General features: G+C 37.9%; 1 protein-coding gene across 1 annotated transcript in view; it reads left to right on the top strand.

Moving 5' to 3' along the window:
- The window catches only part of LOC116254734 (DNA-directed RNA polymerase III subunit 1), a 57152-nt gene that overhangs the window by 14661 nt on the left and 22507 nt on the right, over nt 1-19984 (top strand). Inside the window, exons 13-17 of the mRNA XM_031630283.2 lie at nt 717-912; nt 6068-6161; nt 13756-13990; nt 14733-14924; nt 18341-18439. Of these exons, the coding sequence (XP_031486143.1) occupies nt 717-912; nt 6068-6161; nt 13756-13990; nt 14733-14924; nt 18341-18439 (816 nt within the window). The remainder of the gene's footprint in view (nt 1-716; nt 913-6067; nt 6162-13755; nt 13991-14732; nt 14925-18340; nt 18440-19984) is intronic.

Raw genomic sequence — 19984 nt, 5'->3', positions numbered from 1 at the left:
TCACGGTTTTTTTCCAATTTTCCTGCTTCCCTGTATTTTGTTGTTCTTTAGCCTTTTTTGGGGAAAAAATAAACCTGATGTTTGTGGTAATGATCTTGATGCAAATCCACAAAGATAAACCAGGTTACCTTTCTGACCACAGTGCCCTGGACCCATCTTGATTGCTGATTGCTGTCTTTTCTACACTTTCATGCTCACTCACTTGCAACCCTTGGCTGTGAAAGAGTGGGAGCTTCTGAGCCTCAGAGTTACTTCACAAAGACTTGCCATTCAATGGGGATTAATCGAGAAAGATCTCTTATTTCAAAACAAGGAAAAGGATCCAATTGCTTTGAGCAGTCAAGGAGAGCCAGGGGTAGGCATTCTCTTGGGCTTCTCAAGGCTGGCAGTTTCTGAATCATGAATCCGACATTGATGTGTAGTTTTTTTTTTTCTTGCTTCTTTCATTCTTGTAACTGGTTTTCATTAAGCGGATTAGTTCCATGAACAGTTAGAATATATATTGTGCTTGCTTGTTCGTTGGAGAAACATTTTCCTTCCTTTCATCTGAGCATTTTCTGTGATTTTGTTTCAAAATTGTGTTGCATTACTTTTTGTATCCAGTTTGTTTCATGGACATTTGTCATCTTCTGTAGGCTTGTGGTTTTTCATTATTGGAAGTGTATTTGTTCTGTCAAGCTCTGCTCTTACTTTATTGTCAATATCTACTTTGTCAGCCTATCGAGCTTTGGACTGGGAAGCAATTATTCAGTGTGTTGATACGTCCACATGCCAGTATGAGGATCTATGTGAATCTTTTCCTTAAAGAGAAAAACTGTATGAAAAATCGTGGAACTATGTGTCCCAATGATGGATTTGTATATATCCGTAACAGTGAGCTTCTGTGTGGCCAGGTTGGGAAGGCTACTTTAGGTGCGTTTATTCTCCAAATACCATGCTTTGAGCGTGGAGATGAATTCTTCTGCCTCTCATTTTTAATCTTATTATTTTTGTCTCTGATTGTATGTTTATCATTTAAGCAATGATAATTTTGTAAAATTGCTATTGATTTAAGCAAGTAAATGGGACTGGAATGGCAAATTATCAAGTTTAGTGTATCTATATGAGTGTTTGATAATTTATATACTCAAAATCATGGTATTTTCAAGAGGTTGAGCTACATTGTGGTAGTTGACGGCTTGAAGCTATATCATGTGATGCATATTTTTGTGAAAAATAAAATAATGAACAAAACTAAGACGTCAGAACGAAAACAGAAATTCAAACTTGAATTGTACACTCTTCAACCTGAGGCTCAGTGTAGAGCCTGTATCGTTGGACTACCCCTTCTATAGAAATATCCATATATGCAAGGGTACTCCTGTGAACTAGTCATTCAACTGTAGTCAACTGTATGGTGACTCTGGTCCTTTTGTGTAGCACTTGTAATACCACATAGAGGTATCGAAAACTTGAATTGTGCACTCTTCTACATTACTCGTATTGAGGAATGAGTCGGTGAACAATGTCTGTCATAGTTTTAATGTGCCTATCCTTCTATCTATATTTCTATATACGGCATACGCAAGTGCATTTTTGTAAACTAGTACTTCAACTGTAATCAGCTGTCTTGTCCTTATGTATAGCACTTGTGTTCCCGTGTAAAGGGACTTGTAGCCTTGATCCTTGTGCAAATAAGGTTCTTTACTCTTGTTTAGTATGCTCTCCATATGATAGAATTTTCATTTTCACATGCAAAGCTCCATGATGACCCTAGTTGGAAGCTTGATCTATTTCTTATGTCTGGGCAATATGCACATATTTGCATGTAGTCATTCTGTTTAGTGTGCCTCTAGATCTGCATTATTTGGCCACAGTTCTAGGGATTGTCAAACAACAATTGCTTTCTACTTTATTCTTTTCTGCCTCATGTGCACCCAAACTGAGGTTCTGTGCGATGCTGATTCGGATAAGTTGGTGAGGGTCTGTACTCTTAGCATGATTTCTTAATGTTTGGAAGATTAATAACTCACAGAGGATTGCATTTTTTGCAGCAAGCAAACTATCAAGCTATGCCAAGGTTGTTGCTATGATCATGTGGCTATATTGGTTTTTGAAGGGTGTGAGAGTCAAGATTCTTTCTGATACCTCTATGCATTGTCTTAATCCAAGTGCAGTTGTTACATGTCATTACTTGAAAAACCATATCATAAACTAAAATTTGATTGATAAAGTAAAATCCAGAAGAATTGTTATTAAAATATGTGAAAAGCAATGAAACAATTGGTTCTGCAAAGTGCAAACAGAAAAGTTTGCCTAAATGTTCCCATCCAAGCAGACCTAGCTTGACAAAGAAAGGAAAATAAACCAGTGGATAGAAAAGGACGAGGAAATTGAACTTCTGAAAATTGCTGGAAAAGGCTTGAACAATGATGTGGGAGATCCAAGAACATATGTGGTGGAAAATAACTAAGGAGAAAGGATGAAAAAGTAAAATTTTCTGAATGTGTATATATATATATATATATATATATAAAATATTATAGTCACCTGTATTACAGGACTTGGAATTTGTCCTGATATTGGTCGCATATAAGTGCTTGCAGGTAATGTTGCTAGAATATATTTTTGTAATAGTATTTGAAAGAAGATAGAGCAATTTTATCATGGTATTTTTGCATTTTTAAAGATGTTTCTTGCCTGACTCATACTTTTTCGAGTTTAAGTTATTTCTGTTTCTCTTTCTTTTGTTTTTCAGGAGAAGCCTTTTGTGAATGTTTCTGCATATTTTTGAAAAAAAATGCTAGAAAACATAGCTTTTTCATATTTTATTAGTATTTGTTTAAGTTCGGAAATTTCAAGATTTTATTAAGAAAATACAAGTAATAGTGATCCCTTATGTGTTTGACTCCCAAAATCATTTAAAAGCTGATCTTGGTATGTAACCAGGTTTTTCGCCAAAGCCTGGTGCAGCAGAGTCTCGTTAAAGAGAGGGGGGACTATGATGTTCACTAAAGCTCCGAACAAAGGCTAGTTTAGAAAATTTCTAGATATCCAAACAAATTAACTTTAATAGGTAACAAATCCTAAGGAAAGATGACATGAAGTATGCACAACAGATAAGTCAGTATAGTGAAAATGGAATTTAATCAAACGATGAATAATGAATCCCGAGGTAAGCGCCTCAGAACATTGGTGAAGATCATCAAACACTCTGCTTTTGATAACCGTGTAGGAGCATACGTTCTGGTAAGATCATTTTTACCTTAAAAACTAGCTTTGAATCAATATAGAGCACAGCCACAAATCAAGAATTTGGTGTGAACCATATATTTTTGTGATTTTTAAGATTCTTCTAAAAAATTGAGTGAACATCTTTTACTTTCAAGAGATATTGTAAGTTTGTAACTAAACCCTAAAAGGTGTATTCATTCAGGAAGGCATTGTCTTCCAATAGGCACTTTCAAGTTTTCAGTTGTTTGCTCGGATGTGGAGAAGGTGAATTGGAAGATTCAAGTTGCATTTAGTTTATAAACCCTTAATTTGAGACTACAATCATAGATAGATCTCATTGAATGTGGGTCCATTGAGGAACCTTCTGTTAGAAATGAGTCTATTACTGATCCTTCTAATAAAAATTAAGAAACTTACGTTAGCAAATGTGAAAGAGTGACTTGACTGCCACCAAAGTTCATTTCATATGATTATTTTTCTCCCAGCTATAGATCTTGTCAGATGGCTATTCATTCCTTTAATGAACCCACTTGTTATCATTTTGCCAAAGATCATCCCCAATGGATAAAAGCTACAAACGATGAATTAAGTTCCCTTGAAAAATGTAAATCTTGGGAAATTGTTGCTTCATGGGGATAAAAAGCTTGTAGGGTGTTGATGGGTGGATAAGGTTGAGATTAAGAATGATGGAAGCCTTAAAAGATATAAAGCAAGATTAGCTGCCAAAGGGTATGCACAAGAATATGGAATTAGTTATAAAGAAACTTTTGCTCCAGTAGGTCGCATGACATCACTTAGGACTCTTATTGCAATTGCTTATATTAAAAGATATCCTCTTCTTCAAATGGATGTCAAAAATGTCTTTTTAGATGGGGAATTAAATGTCACCATTTTACATGAAACCTCCTCTTGGCATGGACTTTACTTAAGGGAAAATTATTCATCTTAGAAAAACACTTTAGGCTTTGAAACAAGCCCTCAAAGCCTAGTTTGATAAATTTAGCAAGATTATGAATCAATGTGAATTTACATGTTGCTTCACGGACACTACTTTTTTTTGTTGAAGATTTTGAAGAAGGAATTGTCATTCTATTATTGTATGTTGATGACATGACTATAGCCAGAAGTGACAAGTAAGGAATTGCTGAAATAAAAAATATTCTTAAGCAAAAATTTGACATATTAGATTTAGGATGTTTGACCTATTTTCTTGGTATTGATGTAGCGTACTCTCCAAGAGGCTACCTCTCTCAAACTAAATTCGCTTCCAGCATTATTGATTGTTCAGGAATTACTGATGATAAAGTGGTGGATACTTTTGAAACTTTTGGGGTTAAAATGAAGCTTAGTGATGGGAAGCCGTTGTCTAACTCCTGCCCTTACAAGCAACTCATTGGAGCTCTCACTTACGTTACCATAAGTAGACTAGATATTGTTCATGTTGTTCACGTGGTCAGCCAGTTCTGATAGGCACCAACTACAGTTCACATGGGAACCATCCTCAGAATTGTTAGATATTTGAAGGACTTTTTCTATCCTCCTCAACTTTCTTGGTGCTGAAAGCAAGTAGAGGTGCCGACTAGGGAGGACATCCTAACAATCAACACTCCACAACTGGTTTTTGGATATTTTGGTGAGTTCATTGATATCATGGAGGTGAAAAAAATAAAAAAATAGATCTCTTTCATCAACTGAGGCAGAATCTCGTGCGATGGCCACTACTACCTCTAAAGCCTAAACGAGTCTGGCTAAAGAGTCTATTAAATGATATGGGCATATATTTAAAGTCTCCATCAAAGTTATGCTCTGATAACAAGAGTGCTATATATATTGCTAGCAATCATGCCTTTCATGACGGAACCAAACACATCGAGATGGAATATCATTGTTTTTGGGAAGAACTTTTGAAGAAAGGCATAAGTTAATAACTTGTCTTTCGTTACATCAGAACATCAATTAGTGGGTTTCTTCAGCAAGCCACTTTGCTTTTCTTCTCAACAAACTTTTGGTTATACGACCGTAATTTTGAAGGGGGGTGTTTATATATATATATATATATAGATATAAAATTCTTTGTTTTTTATTTTCTTGTTTATTTATTCTGTTGTAGTATTCATTTGTAAATATTTTTTTCTTTTTGTACAGCTTATAGTTGTTCGAGAATCCAAAGGCTAGGTGGATAGTTTTCTAGCTGTTGGACTCGGACTCTCCAACAGCTATATCTCTCTCCTTTCTTCTTTCTTCCTTATGTTCTCTCTTTTTCCTACAAACTAGGATCTTATTCTCTCTTTTGTACTCTGTTTCTTTTGAAGTATTTTGTGAGTAATAATACTATTTTCGTTACATTTCTTTTTTTCAGTTCGACATTATTGTGAAGTTGTTATTATATTTTTTGACATTTTTGTCAGGATTAACAGATTGCATATGTACGGTACATCCTTAACATTAGTGTTTTATATGTATCTGGAAGAATTGACTTTTCTGGAGAGAGAGAGAGAGAGAGAGAGAGAGAGAGAGTATGGCGGTTTTTGAAGAGGAACATGTTACAAGTGACTGCTTATTTGTCACATAGATGGTAACCATATGTCGTAGACCTGGCCTGGCATAGAGATGCGACAAATAGTAGGAGGTTTTGCATCATATCTTACTAAATCCTTGAGAGTATCTAACATGACATATTTGTTAAATTATGACAGACATGATTTCCATAACGTGAAATAACTGAAGTTTTCCTTTCTTTGATTTGCATGCTTAATTTGTTTATTAGTCTTTCTCATTGTTTGCTTCTATAATTGATCAGTTTCTGTATTGTTGCATTTTCTTTTGTGTAATCTTTTGTCTTACTTATTTGTAGGAAATGGAAACAAAAGTGGTCTCTTCTCTGTACTCATTAGAGATTATAATGCACATGCTGCTGCGTCTTGCATGAACCGTCTAGCTAAGTTGAGGTAGGCGTGTGAAGTTTGTAGAGACGAACTTTGTGCAATTGTTGATCGGTATATTTGTGAGCTTTGGCATGAGAATAGCTATATATTGAGAAACAATCATGCATCAGATGGAACCTATACACACATACAGCTTTATTGTTCAATAAATGATGAAACTGTTGATCCATGTAACCCAAAAAAAGGGGGTTGCAGCTTTTTATGGTTATTTATTCTCTTTCTGCACTTCAACTGTCTATATTGATACTTACGTCAGGGAAAGGGAAGAGCTTTTCTCTTTCCAATTTCATCCTAAACTTCAACTGTCATATGCTAATAATCGACATTTTATTTATGTAGCACAAAATCACATATTTCACAGATAAACTAAGCATGAAAAGATGGATTCCCACTTTCTTTGAGAACAATGAGAAGAGTAATTGAAAAGATATTGAACTTTCATAAGTAGTGTCAGATATCAGTTTGCAGATTTTGTTCACCTAGTTATTGTCCTTTCCAAGGTTTTATATTCTTTTTAGCAAATTTTTAATGACAGTACTGTAAGTTTGAAGGGAGGATGTTAGAATTTATGGAGATACATGTGTATTCTTTTATGTATATGCGAATTATGTACAAACGCCTAAGATATGTACATGGATATTGTTAAGTATATATCTAATATTTGTTCATAATCTAAGATTTATTCATTCATTTTCCTCCCAAGGAAAACCTTGCTTTGTTTAGATTTCTTTATGAATTCTGATATAATGTGGATAAATAATTTCTCTCTTATGTTCCCTAGTTTTCAGATGATTCATGAATTGGAAGCAAGTAGGAAGCAATGTGAAGGACTGCTTCTGAAATGATATGTTGGACATACCAAATTCTAATAAATTGATACAGTACATAGATCTTTAGAAAAAGGAAGAGTACAATGTAAGAATGGACATGAATCAGGATTCCGACAACTAATAAATCTTTAGAATCAGGATCCCTAATGGGTTGAAGAATAAACCAAAGAAATGGGAGCTTAAAGATATATCATATGGCCTGATTTCAGAACCTTTAGTACCTGAAACTCCATTTTCATTCAAAAAGTTGAATTTTTCACATGTATTATTTCCAATGTGCCCTTTCTGTACTAAAAACTTTATAATTCTCCCTCATTGTACACCACTTTCTGATTGGTTATAAGTTTTTAATGCACTAGTTTTCTAACACTTCATATGTTAACATTCACGTCCCTGAAAGACATGGTATCCACCCATGAGTATTAGTTTTCTGCTTTTGATCTAAAGAATAATTTGTGTTAGATCATGAATTTATGATTAGATGCGGCTTTCATATGCTAAAGATTAATGTTCCATCATTGTGAACCACTGGCTATTCATGTGTTTGTGGTAATATTTGTTATTAACTAGAGATGAAACCCAAAAGGTCTGCTTAATGAAGCAGTTATATATATATATATATATATATATATATATATATATATATATATATATTTCTCTCACAGGAGAAAAATGTGTGCACAAACCAAGGAAGTTTACCAACCAACACTAAAACTGCTTTAAAGATGCATACAAAAGCGAGGGGCCAAGAGGCGCATTATATAAGCCAAGAGATTTCTTGCCATTGGGAGCCCAACGACCCTCCCACAGCGGAATGAATTTAGCCGTAAAAAGTACATAAAATGGAAATAGAAAGGAAAAAAATACAAAAGGAGTTACAAAAAGAAGAGAAGATTACAACAAAAGTGTTAGAATATCTTGTATAGGGAACCGGGTCTAGATATGGACCCGGTCCCATGGGCGCGAGAGTGGCTCGGTACCCTAGGCGGGTCTCCCTTTTATATAATCTCACTTATTGTGTAATTGGTGATTAAGTGAAAATTAATTTCTCTCTCCTAGGGTTGCGGTGTTGCCCCTAGGTTAGAGCTTCTCCGTGGTTTTTCACCTCTTCTTGAGGTTTTCCACGTATATTGTGTGTCTCTTCTCCGTTTCTCCTCTCCGTTGCGTGTTTCTACATGGTATCAGAGCCAGCGCGTGGGAAACTGTTGGTGAGCCAGTAACGTTTCTGCCTTCCGTTTTTCCGCCGCTGTTGGAGTCTCCACCGCCGGCCGCCGTCTCTGCTATTTCCGCCGTCGTCCAGCCCCTCACCGCCGCTGCTGCTGTTGCCCAGCCCAGCGCCGCCGTTGCTGCAGCCTAGCGACGCCGTCGCCTAACCCAGTGCCGCCGTTGCCCAGTCCAGCGCCGCTGCCGTTGTCTTCACCCAGCACCGCCGCCGTCGCCTAGCCCAGCGCCGCCGCCGCCTAGCCCAGCGTTGTCGTCGCCTAGCCCAGCGTTGCCGTCGCCTGCGCATAGTCAGCGTCGTGGTTCTTGGGTAGCGCCTTTTTTGGTGAACGTCATGGCTGACGAGATGACTCCCAAGATGGATGTTGCCTTCGACACGAGCAATACTACCAAGAGCGAGAACTTACCGGTTCAGGTCACGTCTATTCGCTTGACTAAAGACAACTATCTCTCTTGGTCTGCCGCACTTGAAATTGGGATCACCAGTCGTGGTCGCCTTCCCTATATCACAGGGGAGAAACCGGCTCATAGTAAAACTGATCCTCGATGGGCAACTTGGGCGTTGGAAGACAGTCAAGTTAAGGTGTGGATCATCAGCTCTGTTTCTGCTGATATTCAGCCTCTTATCCTACGGAAGTCTACTTCTTATGATATGTGGACGGTCCTCGCAAGGATGTATGGCCGTAAGAAGAGAGTTTTGCGTACGTATCAGATTAAACGCAGCATCTACTCTCTTAAACAGGGCGATTTGTCTGTGGCATCCTATTTTGCGGTTCTGAAGACTAAGTGGGAGGAACTCGATTATCATGTGAATGATGACTGGCACTGTGGGTCTGATCATACCTTGTACTGGGACAAGGAATGGATGGATCGTACTTTTCTGTTCCTTGGTGGTCTGCGTGATGAGTTTGAATCCATTCAGAGTCAAATTCTCAACTGTGATGAGATTCCTGGTATTGAAGAGGTGTATGCTCGTGTGGAATCTGAGGAACAACGACGCCAGGTGATGCATAGTGACTCTAGTCAGGGGAGTTCTCCTTCAGCCTTTGTGAGTCGGGCTTCAGTGACTGGACAACGTCCTGCTCGACGGTGTAGCCATTGCAACAAATTGGGACATTCTGTTGATTTTTGTTGGGATCTTCACCCTGAGAGGCGACTTGTCCGGGGTCGTCCCCCTCATAGTCGGCGGAGTCCTTCTATGCCTGAGTCTAGTCAGAATAGCTCTTCAAATGTTTCCAAATCAAAGCTTTCCTCCGATCAACTTAAAGAATTGCAAGCGTATATTAGCCGGCTGTCTACTACTCAGGAGGACGCTTCTACGTCTGAGGGGGCTAAGTTAGCCCAAGCTCTTGTTGCCATTAGTGATTCAGGTAATTCCTCACATGGTGATTGGATTGTTGACAGTGGAGCTACACATCATATGACAGGGGATCCTAAGATGTTTCAAGAATACAGATTGTCTTCGGGGCAGCAACGTGTGTCTATGGCTGATGGTTCTTCTATCTCTGTGGCTGGAAAAGGGAGTTTGTCATTGTTGAATAAATACTGTCTTCATAATGCTCTTCATGTTCCCAATATTCTTGTGAATTTGTTATCTGTCAGCAGTATTACCAAAGAACTCAATTGCAATATAATATTTTCTGCTGATCATTGTTTCCTGCAGGACTTGGTGACGGGGCAGAAGATTGGGATTGGTTCGGCTATTGATGGACTCTACAGACTGCCCGTGCAGGTTGCGTCTGCTCTTATATCAGCCACTAGTGGACAGTTGTCTGGCATGGAGGACAGATCTACCATTATGCGATGGCACGAGCGGCTTGGTCATCTTCCGTTTCCGTTGATTAAGAAGTTGTTTCCTAGGTTTTTCCATTCTGTTTCTATGGAATCTTTCACCTGTGAAGTGTGTCAGTTGGCTAAACATGTTAGGGCTTCGTACCCTATTTCTTTCAATAAAACCACTCGTCCATTTGCTTTGGTTCACTCTGATGTTTGGGGTCCTTCGGGAGTACCCACTTGTTGTGGTTTTTATTACTTTATGACTCTTATTGATGACTACTCCCGTTGTACGTTTGTGTACCTGTTGAAAGAACGTAGTGAAGTTCCCGTTCTTGTCAAAAATTTTGTGGCCTTTGTTGAGACTCAGTTTCAGACCTCTGTTCAGGCTTTCCGCACTGATAATGCTAGAGAGTATGTCTCTCAATCCCTGGACGATTTCTTGAAGAGCAAGGGTATTGTTCATGAAACGTCTTGCAGTTATACACCTCCTCAAAATGGCGTGGCTGAACGGAAGAATCGTCATTTATTGGATGTCACCTGGGCTCTTATGTTCCATCGGCAGGTTCCAAAGCACTACTGGGGTGATGCACTTCTCACTAGTGCCCACCTTATTAACCGTATGCCTACCCGTGTGTTGCAGGGTCATTCCCTGTATTCTATGCTTTGGCCTACTCAGAATCCCTGGCCTCTTACTCCTCGGGTGTTCGGGTGTGTCTGTTTTGTTCATAATCAGTCCCACCCTCAAGAAACTTGACCCTCGGTCTATCAAGGCGGTCTTCCTGGGGTATTCCTCCACTCAGAAGGGATACAAGTGTGTTGATCCCACTACTTCTAAAGTCTATGTTTCCCGGGATGTTACTTTTCATGAACATGCAGCATACTTTCCAGTGAATCCTCTTCAGGGGGAGTGTCTAGGGAACAGTAGTGAAGAGTATTCCTCAAATCAGTTGATTCAGTTTATGGATTTTCTGGATTACAAGGCTAGTCACAGTGTGGGAGACACGGTCAGCGATAATACTGTCAGTGATGATAGAGGCAGTCACATGGACGGAGACCTTGGTGATGATCAGTCCACAGCCTGTGATCACTTGTTTGGCCAGGTGTACATCAGGAAGAAGACAGATGCGGTTGAGAATGTTGATGTAACCAATCCCAATCCTGTAAGTTCCCCGGATGAACCAAGTCCAATCAATGAAGAGCTTCCTATAGCCTTGCGTAAGGGCACCATGTCATTTACTTCTCATCCTATTCAGAAATTTATTTCTTATGCGAAACTTAGTAAGGATTATAAATGCTTTATTACATCCCTGTCTAAGTCTGTGATTCCCAGGTGTGCAGAAGATGCTAGAGAGGACCCTAAATGGCTACAGGCCATGACAGAGGAGATGGATGTCTTGGCGAAGAATGACACTTGGGACGTAGTTGATATTCCCAAGGGGACTCATTTAGTTGGTTCCAAGTGGGTGTTCAATGTGAAGTACAAACCAGATGGTACTGTGGAAAGATATAAGGCTCGCCTTGTTGCAAATGGGTTCAGCCAAAAATATGGTATTGATTATCTTGAAACCTTTGCCCCTGTCGCCAAACTGAAAACTGTGAGGGTCATCTTAGCCCTTGCCGTGCAAAAGAAGTGGAGCATGGATCAGCTTGATGTCAAGAATGCATTCTTGAATGGCCATCTAGAAGAAGAGGTCTACATGAGCATGCCTCCTGGATATGCTCAAAGTGGAAAATCTTGTCATCTCAAGAAAGCCTTGTACGAATTAAAGCAGTCTCCTAGAGCATGGTTTGAAAGACTGAGAATAGTGAAGAAGACTAATGGGTACAAACAGGGAAATGGTGATCACACCCTATTCATTAAGCAGAGAAATGGCCTGGTGAGTCTTCTTCTTGTGTATGTTGATGATATGATAGTCACAGGTGACGATGAAGAAGAGAAAAAGAAGATGAAGGAGAGGTTAGCTGCCGAATTTGATCTTAAAGATCTGGGTAAACTGAGGTACTTTCTGGGGATAGAGATTGCTCGATCAGAGACAAGGCTTGTTATGAGCCAAAGGAAATACACTCTGGATCTCTTAAAGGAGACAGGTAAACTTGGATGTAGACCCTTTCTAACTCCAATGGAATCCGGTACAAAGATAAGCATCAAAACTGGCAACATCCTGGATGTGGAAGGAAAAGGGCGGTATCAGAGGTTGGTTGGTAAGCTCATCTATCTTACTCTTACTCGCCCTGATATTACTTATGCTGTGAATGTGTTGAGTCAGTTCATGCATGCTCCAACTGACTATCACTGAAAGAGTGCAGAAAGAGTGTTGGGATACCTAAAAAATGACCCTGGGAAATGATTACTATATACTCAGCAAAACCAACTTAATATTGAAGGATACTCTGACGCAGATTGGGCAGGGTGCACTGATACTAGGAGGTTTACCACAGGGTACTGCATCTTTCTGGGGGGTAACCTAGTTGTATGGGGGAGTAAAAGGCAGGAAGTCTGCTCTAGATCCAGTGCTGAGGCTGAATACAGGGCTGTTGCTGTGGGAGTTACAGAAATGTTATGGCTAAAGATTCTTCTAGCAGATATTGGTGTTGAAACAGAAGAGAAGATGAAGATGTACTGTGACAACAAGTCTGCGATTAACCTTGCAAATAACCCCGTCCTGCATGACAGAACTAAACATGTGGAGATTGATCACCACTTCATACGGGAACGCATAGATTCAAAGGAGTTGATCCTGCCATATATGAAGTCTGAAGAACAAATTGCAGATGTTTTAACCAAAGCCTTGTGTACATCTCAATTCGAGAAAAATGTGAGCAAGCTTGGCATGTTTGACATGTATGCCAAGCTTGAGGGGGAGTGTTAGAATATCTTGTATAGGGAACCGGGTCTAGATATGGACCCGGTCCCATGGGCGCGGGTTCCGAGAGTGGCTCGGTACTCTAGGCGGGTCTCCCTCTTATATAATCTCACTTATTGTGTAATTGGTGATTAAGTGAAAATTAATTTCTCTCTCCTAGAGTTGCGGTGTTGCCCCTAGGTTAGAGCTTCTCCGTGGTTTTTCACCTCTTCTTGAGGTTTTCCACGTATATTGTGTGTCTCTTCTCCGTTTCTCCTCTCCGTTGCGTGTTTCTACAAAAAGAAATATAAAAGATCCTTAATTTCTAACATAGAGTGCGATTTAGTTTTTCTGGCCACCTGAAGTTGTTTTTGGTGAACCTGACTATGTCAATTTGCTCGGAATGTCCCAAACCATAACATTGTAAGCGTTGCAAAAGATCTGGATTCTAGAAAATGAGTTTATTTTGCTAGTTTTATTGGCTCTAAAAGTCTTATCTTCACTTTGGATTTTAGCCTTTTTTTCGATTCTGAGTTTTTGACATTTTGAGCACATCAGTATGGTTAGATTTACTGGAAACAACTTCAGTTGTCTGGGAAACCTGGACTACCCTCTTAGATGTCATAATTCTGAGCAACATGATCAATGAACTCTCTCTCTCTCTTGATATATATATATATATATATATATATATATATATATATACATGTGTGTGTGCATATGTTTGTGTGTCTGTTTGTTATAGCCAGTACAAGTGTGGGGTGTCTCAAAACTTGAAAGTAATGGAAGTACTTAGTGATTGCTAATGATGTTTTGCCAATTAAAAGATTTAAAAAGAAACAGAGAACAGGTCTACTCATTAGCATGAAGATCAAACTGGTGCACATCTGCTTAATTTTGCTACTTGTACGTGACTTCTTGCTACAGTGCTAGGTGGATTGGAAACCATGGTTTCACAATAGGGATTGATGATGTCCAACCAGAGGTGAGGCTTGCAAAGAAAAATAGTCGTGTTATACGACTGGCACAGAACCATTGCAATTCTTATATAGATGACTACAATAAAGGTGTACTTCAACCACAGCCTGGCTCTACTGCTGCCGAAACTTTGGAAGCTATGATAACTAGTGAGCTGAGTGGCATCCGAGAGAAAGTTGGAGAGGTAACATGAGCCTTTTGCTTTTGAGCTTGTGAACATGCTTGTAGGAAATTTCCATAGAACTGCGAAAATGAGGACATTTTCAAAGACAAAACTAAGCGAGGACATTTTTAAAGACAAAACTAAGTTCATATCTGCATGTACATGTGTGCTGTGTTGTATATTTATTTATTTATACTATCAATAAAACACATGTAAGCATGCTTATTGGTGTAACCTGAGTTAGCAATGTTTGTGCATCTATTAATGTGTACGCATGTATGTAGCAAGAAAGCACATTTGAACACATTTTTTTCATGTACCTTGACAAACCTTTTCGCCAGGTCTTTGCTCTACAGATTTGGTTTTGGGCCTCATGTTTTACTAAATTTTTCAATTGAATTCTTCCTTTTAAATTCCATCATTGGTCTGAGTAGTACATTGATTAATTATATCAGAGATGACCTGAAGGGCCTTCTGCTGTAGGCATAGTTCGTTGGTATGTTTTGTGCCTGTCTTGTGGCCAAACTAGTTATAAGATTTTTTTCTTCCAGGTACATGGTTGCATCTCTGATGCTATAGAATATTGAGCTGATAGAATTGACATATACTTTTATGTGTCAATTTGCAATGTGCATGGTTGACCTTCTGGAACCAATTTTTTCTCCTTTTTTCTGTTGTATGTGCGTCCAGCTTTTTAATTTTGGATATTTGGTTGACATTTGCTTAAACTTCTAGTCTTGATTTACATTTCGTTTTTCTGTAGGTTTGTACTAAATTGTTACCTTGGAGGAATAGTCCTTTGATCATGTCACAATGTGGATCAAAAGGTTCTCTCATCAATATCTGCCAGATGATTGGTTGTGTAGGGCAGCAGTCTGTTGGTGGTCGCCGTGCTCCGAATGGGTTTATGGAGCGGAGTTTGCCTCACTTTTTGCGGAATGACAAATCACCTGCTGTAAGCCTCATATATTTTCAGCTATTAGTACTTTATTTTTAAATGTGTGTATATGCCTTGGCTTACATACATGCTTGAATACCTTTTGTAGTTTTACTCTTTTTTTGCTACATTTTAATTGATTTATGTCATGCATATTAGTGTGTAGACCTGGGCACCGGACCGGGCTGCCGGTAGGTACCTGGCCTGGGCCCGATAACTTTTAAATAACATTTTTTTATTGTTAATAATATATATATTTTAAATTAATTTTTATTTAAAAATTAAAAATAATTTTTTATTGGCCAGGCTCGAGTTTTGGACATCGGGTCAGCCCGGACAACCGGGCCGGGCTGGGCCAGCCCGATGCCCAGGTCTATTAGTGTGTTGTCACACCCAATATGTAAGGTAATGATTAATTTGGTTGTGCCAGCATGTAATGTAGAAGTTTGGTGTTATTGTTTGGTGCTAAGTTTTACCCAAATCTAGGTTAATAGATAACCTCTCTTTTTGCAATGTTTGGTGGTACAAACCAATATTATGAGTAGAGTAACCGGGCCGGGCCGGCCCGATGCCCAGGTCTATTAGTGTGTTGTCACATCCAATATGTAAGGTAATGATTAATTTGGTTGTGCCAGCATGTAATGTAGAAGTCTGGTGTTGTCGTTTGGTGCTAAGTTTTACCCAAATCTAGGTTAATAGATAACCTCTCTTTTTGCAGTGTTTTGGTGGTACAAACCAATATTATGAGTAGAGTAAGGTGTCAGTTGGACCAGCCAGATATATAAAGTTACATAATGTTAAAACAAAACTCACAGTTGATTGAACTTTAAATACCAAAAGTCATGAAAAAATTGCAAAAGTCAGGAATAAATATGACAACCATTTTGTAACATTACATAAAAAAGTAATGTTGAGAGAAAATAAAGGACCGTGGGTAGTGAGTAGTGAATATTTTAGAATAAGGAGAGGCTCTTTATGATTTTTTTGTTCATTTGTGGGGCTTATATGTAGTTTTCTTTGCCACCACCCCCGATCTTTATTTAAGGGAGATTGGGTTAACCATTGCATTCATTTTCTTCTCTCCCAATATTCTGTGACAAGTAACAAGTGCGAAATATGGAACACCAATTTAATAAAGCTATAGGAATCATTTACAGAGTAATGATCTTTTAAATTTTTTTATTACAATAAGATGATTATTATGAGAGAATTTTCTCTACTTTTATTTTTTTCATACACAGTATATATATATAATGTATATATTGCTGCACTCATACCCACACACCCATGTGACATACTGAAACTTTTAGGGTAGGAGGGGGCATGGAGGGGAAGACTGAAAAAACTTGTTAATGGTATGGATAAAGACAAGAAATGGTTTGACGCAGAAAGAAAGAGCAGTAAGAGTAGAGGAAATAGGGTTTGCCAATAAGAACAATTAGGGTTAGAAAAGGTCTAGGGTTTTATGTATAAACACTAACAAGAGTGAGAGCAATATAGGGAATCATAGGCTGGAGCAAAACAGATAGGGAGAACAAAATACTTGTTCGGAATCATGGGGAGGGAAGAAGGATTTGGGAAAATGATAGTGTCTCGACTTGAAGAGGAAGACAGAAATCTCTTATGACAGCCTTGGAAGCAATGGCAGACCTGGGATCTCTGGATTTTTTAGAGAGTCCACCAGATGTGGCAGGTGAAAGGGCTGAGAATGCGAGGCTAAAGGTGAAAGGGCGAAATGATGCTTGTAAGCAGTGTGGTAAGTATCTTATGATGCAGAGGTGTATCTTATGCTGCGTATCATAACTGTGGAAAGCATTGATATGATACACCTTTTTTTATATATATGGTACTTGACCCTTTTTCTCAATTAGGTTTTAAAAAGTCCTCTTGCCTCACTTCTAAACACTTTCACTGTAAATTTCTATTGTTTTGTGAAGACTACTGTAGATTTCTATTGTTTTGTGAATATAGTTTAGTATTGTTTTGTGAATATATGGCTTCAAACAATCCCACATGACAATGTTGCAGAAGGGTGAGGAAAATGGTGAGTCCAAAATGCTGCATGCAAGTATTGTAGTTAGATGATGAATAATGAGATGGTATTTGATTGTTTTCATTTTTTATTTGCGTTAAACAATTTCATCTTGTGATATAGAAGACTTTAAAGTTTAAACTGATTTTTTTATGTGTTATCACTTACGTAGTTGTGGTTGTATTATGTTAAATTAATGAATGTTCTTTCCTGTAAGAGTACATTTACGTGTGGCCTGTTTTTTTTATCAAGAACATATTTTTCTTGATTGTTTCTGATTTTCCTTATTTTTCTATTATTTATTATTTATTTTTTTAACATTAAAAATTAATTTATAATACATTTACGATATGTTGTGATTCGGCATATCTGTTGGCCGAACTTTTACGTGTTACAATACAAACTTTACAACATTGCTTGCAAGCCTATGTCATTGTGCTGATGATCATGCTTAGAAATGACAAGCATGCCTGAGTTCTCTTTGCTAGGATTTCTTTGTACACCTGCTTGCTAACTCACATGGGTATGGGTACAGTTCAGGGTACTGGTATGGAGATACGGATATGGGCACGGCAACTTTAGAAAATGTGGGTATGGGGGTACGACATGATATATACATGTATATATGCAAAATAGCAAAAAAAAAAAACAAAAACAAAATGAAAGCAACATTTGAATAAACAAGTGATATAAATAAAAACATTACATGTTAATGAACAATAACTCTAAAAGTAGAATGAAAACTGAGTTGGAAAAAAAATAAATCTAGCAAAGTTAAGTAGTTTGGATCATTTTTTATGTAACAAGTACACAAGTGTGTCCAAATTTCCACTTTGGGTATGAGTACGGCAACACAAGTATGTGGACCTTATTGAAGGGACCAATGTGACTTAGCCTGCTTGCATTGCATGCAAAAACGGATTATTGGGTTGTCTTCCAAAAGATGACTACAATGTAGTGAAGTCAATGTGGAACAAGAGGAACTCAATCTATCAAAATAAAATGCTATGTGATAGCATCTACTAGAAATTTCTTCTTGTTGGTTGAATTCACATGGTATCAAGGACAACAATCTCTTGGTTATTCCTTGATTGTGGGAGAATTTAAAAGGTGTACATGTATTGTCCATGGATGCAATTTCTCTTTCCTTTTTCGAAAGTAAGATTTTTCTTTTTGGAAAGTCTTCTTGGTTCCAGAAATTATAGTGGATACAATTGAACAAAGTCAATTCCATATTCTTCTCCTTGATCTTAGTTATATTAGTTTTCGTGCAGTTTGTAGTTACACACTAGCTAATGGCATTGGTTTCTTTATTTTAATGCATATTGTCTTGTATTTTATCTCTATTTTATGCTTTGTTAATTGTAATAAAAATTAATTGCTGCTGACCTTTTTTATGCAGGCCAAAGGATTCGTAACTAACTCATTCTATACAGGACTGACTGCAACAGAGTTTTTTTTCCATACAATGGGTGGACGCGAGGGCCTTGTGGACACTGCGGTAACTGTCTATGCACTCATTTCTTTTGAACTTCTTGGTATTTACTGGAGTGTACTTTTGGTGGTGCAATTTTGTGAAGACTGTAACTGCACCTGAGTAGTCAAAAAGAGCAATTTTTTGGACTCCGTCCCCATGTTTAGTGGAACTTTATGTGACTGGCTACCGTAAAGAGACTTCATTACTGGCTTGAAACTTCACATTACCTGTAAGAAAATTCAAGCTTATAACTGATGTTACTGACCCATTCATAATCGGGCAGGTTGGTGCTGAATTCTAACAGGAACATGTTTTGAACCTCATACCTGGTGTCTACCACATGTTACTATGTTAGTTATTTTTAGGTTGGATCTGTTCAAACCCGTTCCAAGAAACATTTGTTTTCCAATGAACTATAAAATAAAAGAATGTCTTTTGGATGAAAAATTTATAAAATGAATACTAAAAGTTAAAACTCTTGTGTTCTGATTATGAAATTTATGGCATAAGTAATATGGGAATCATAACTTGAACACGCTATTTTGGGTGCTGCACCTACGTCGACGTTATGTTGATGCATCTGCAGGTGTCATTGCTTCTTCGGTCTGGTAGTCTTCACCAAAAAGTGGAGAAAAATGGATGAGGAAAGAAGAAGAAGAAGCAGACATGCCTGACTTGAGGCAGGAGTTGGAGTTGCATGACTGAATTAGGTTAAGGATTAGGGTTAATACCTAGATTTTTCTTGACTCATTTTACAATGTTTTCTTTTAAACTTTTACCTTCTTACTTTATGTTTCTCTTTTCTAATTTTATTGAGATAAGAGGCTTGTTTTACAGTGCATGGAAAAGATTCTCTTTACATTTAAATTTTACCTAAATGCACACTCACGTACATATATTGCCTCACACACCTACATGACATAGTATGAAGACTATGTCTACTGATTATAAGCTGTCCAGTTACCTTTGACTGATGGTTTACAAAGTGTGAATGTACTGGTGGTCATTAATTTTTTCTGAAATGGTAACTTGACACACGACACTTTGTTATCAAATGGCTCATAGGTATAAGCCAGACATATCTACTAAGTTAACGAACATTCTTTTGTCTAACTTTGGAGTCAAGTTTGAGTGAGTTTAATGTTGCCATTCTCTTTCTGAAACTTTTAGTATCTTGTTGGTTCAGTCAATTATATTATTGTTCCTTTCCAGAACTCTCTCTCTCTCTCTCTCTCTCTCTCCATATATATATATATATATATATATATATAGCAATTTTGAATATTTTAATTGAGTAAAGATGAGGACTGTGTGTATTGATTTGTGAGCCGTTTGATCAACTTTATTGATTGTTCACAAAATGTTATTTTCGGAGAAAAGTAAGTAACTTTGCACGTGGCACAATCAAGTTGACCAAATAACTCATAATCAATCCATATAGTCTTCATTATTTGTTCCCAACATTGTTGTTAGAATGTGGTATCATGTTTTGATTTAATCACCTGAGTGTTAATCTGTAAAAAATATAGGAGGGGAGGAAGGAATTTTGCCAAGGAAGGGCTGGCAGAC

The sequence above is a fragment of the Nymphaea colorata genome, chromosome 5 (assembly GCF_008831285.2).
Source record: "Nymphaea colorata isolate Beijing-Zhang1983 chromosome 5, ASM883128v2, whole genome shotgun sequence".
Classification (NCBI taxonomy): Eukaryota; Viridiplantae; Streptophyta; class Magnoliopsida; order Nymphaeales; family Nymphaeaceae; genus Nymphaea; species Nymphaea colorata.
This window is presented reverse-complemented; position numbering and strand designations above follow the sequence as displayed.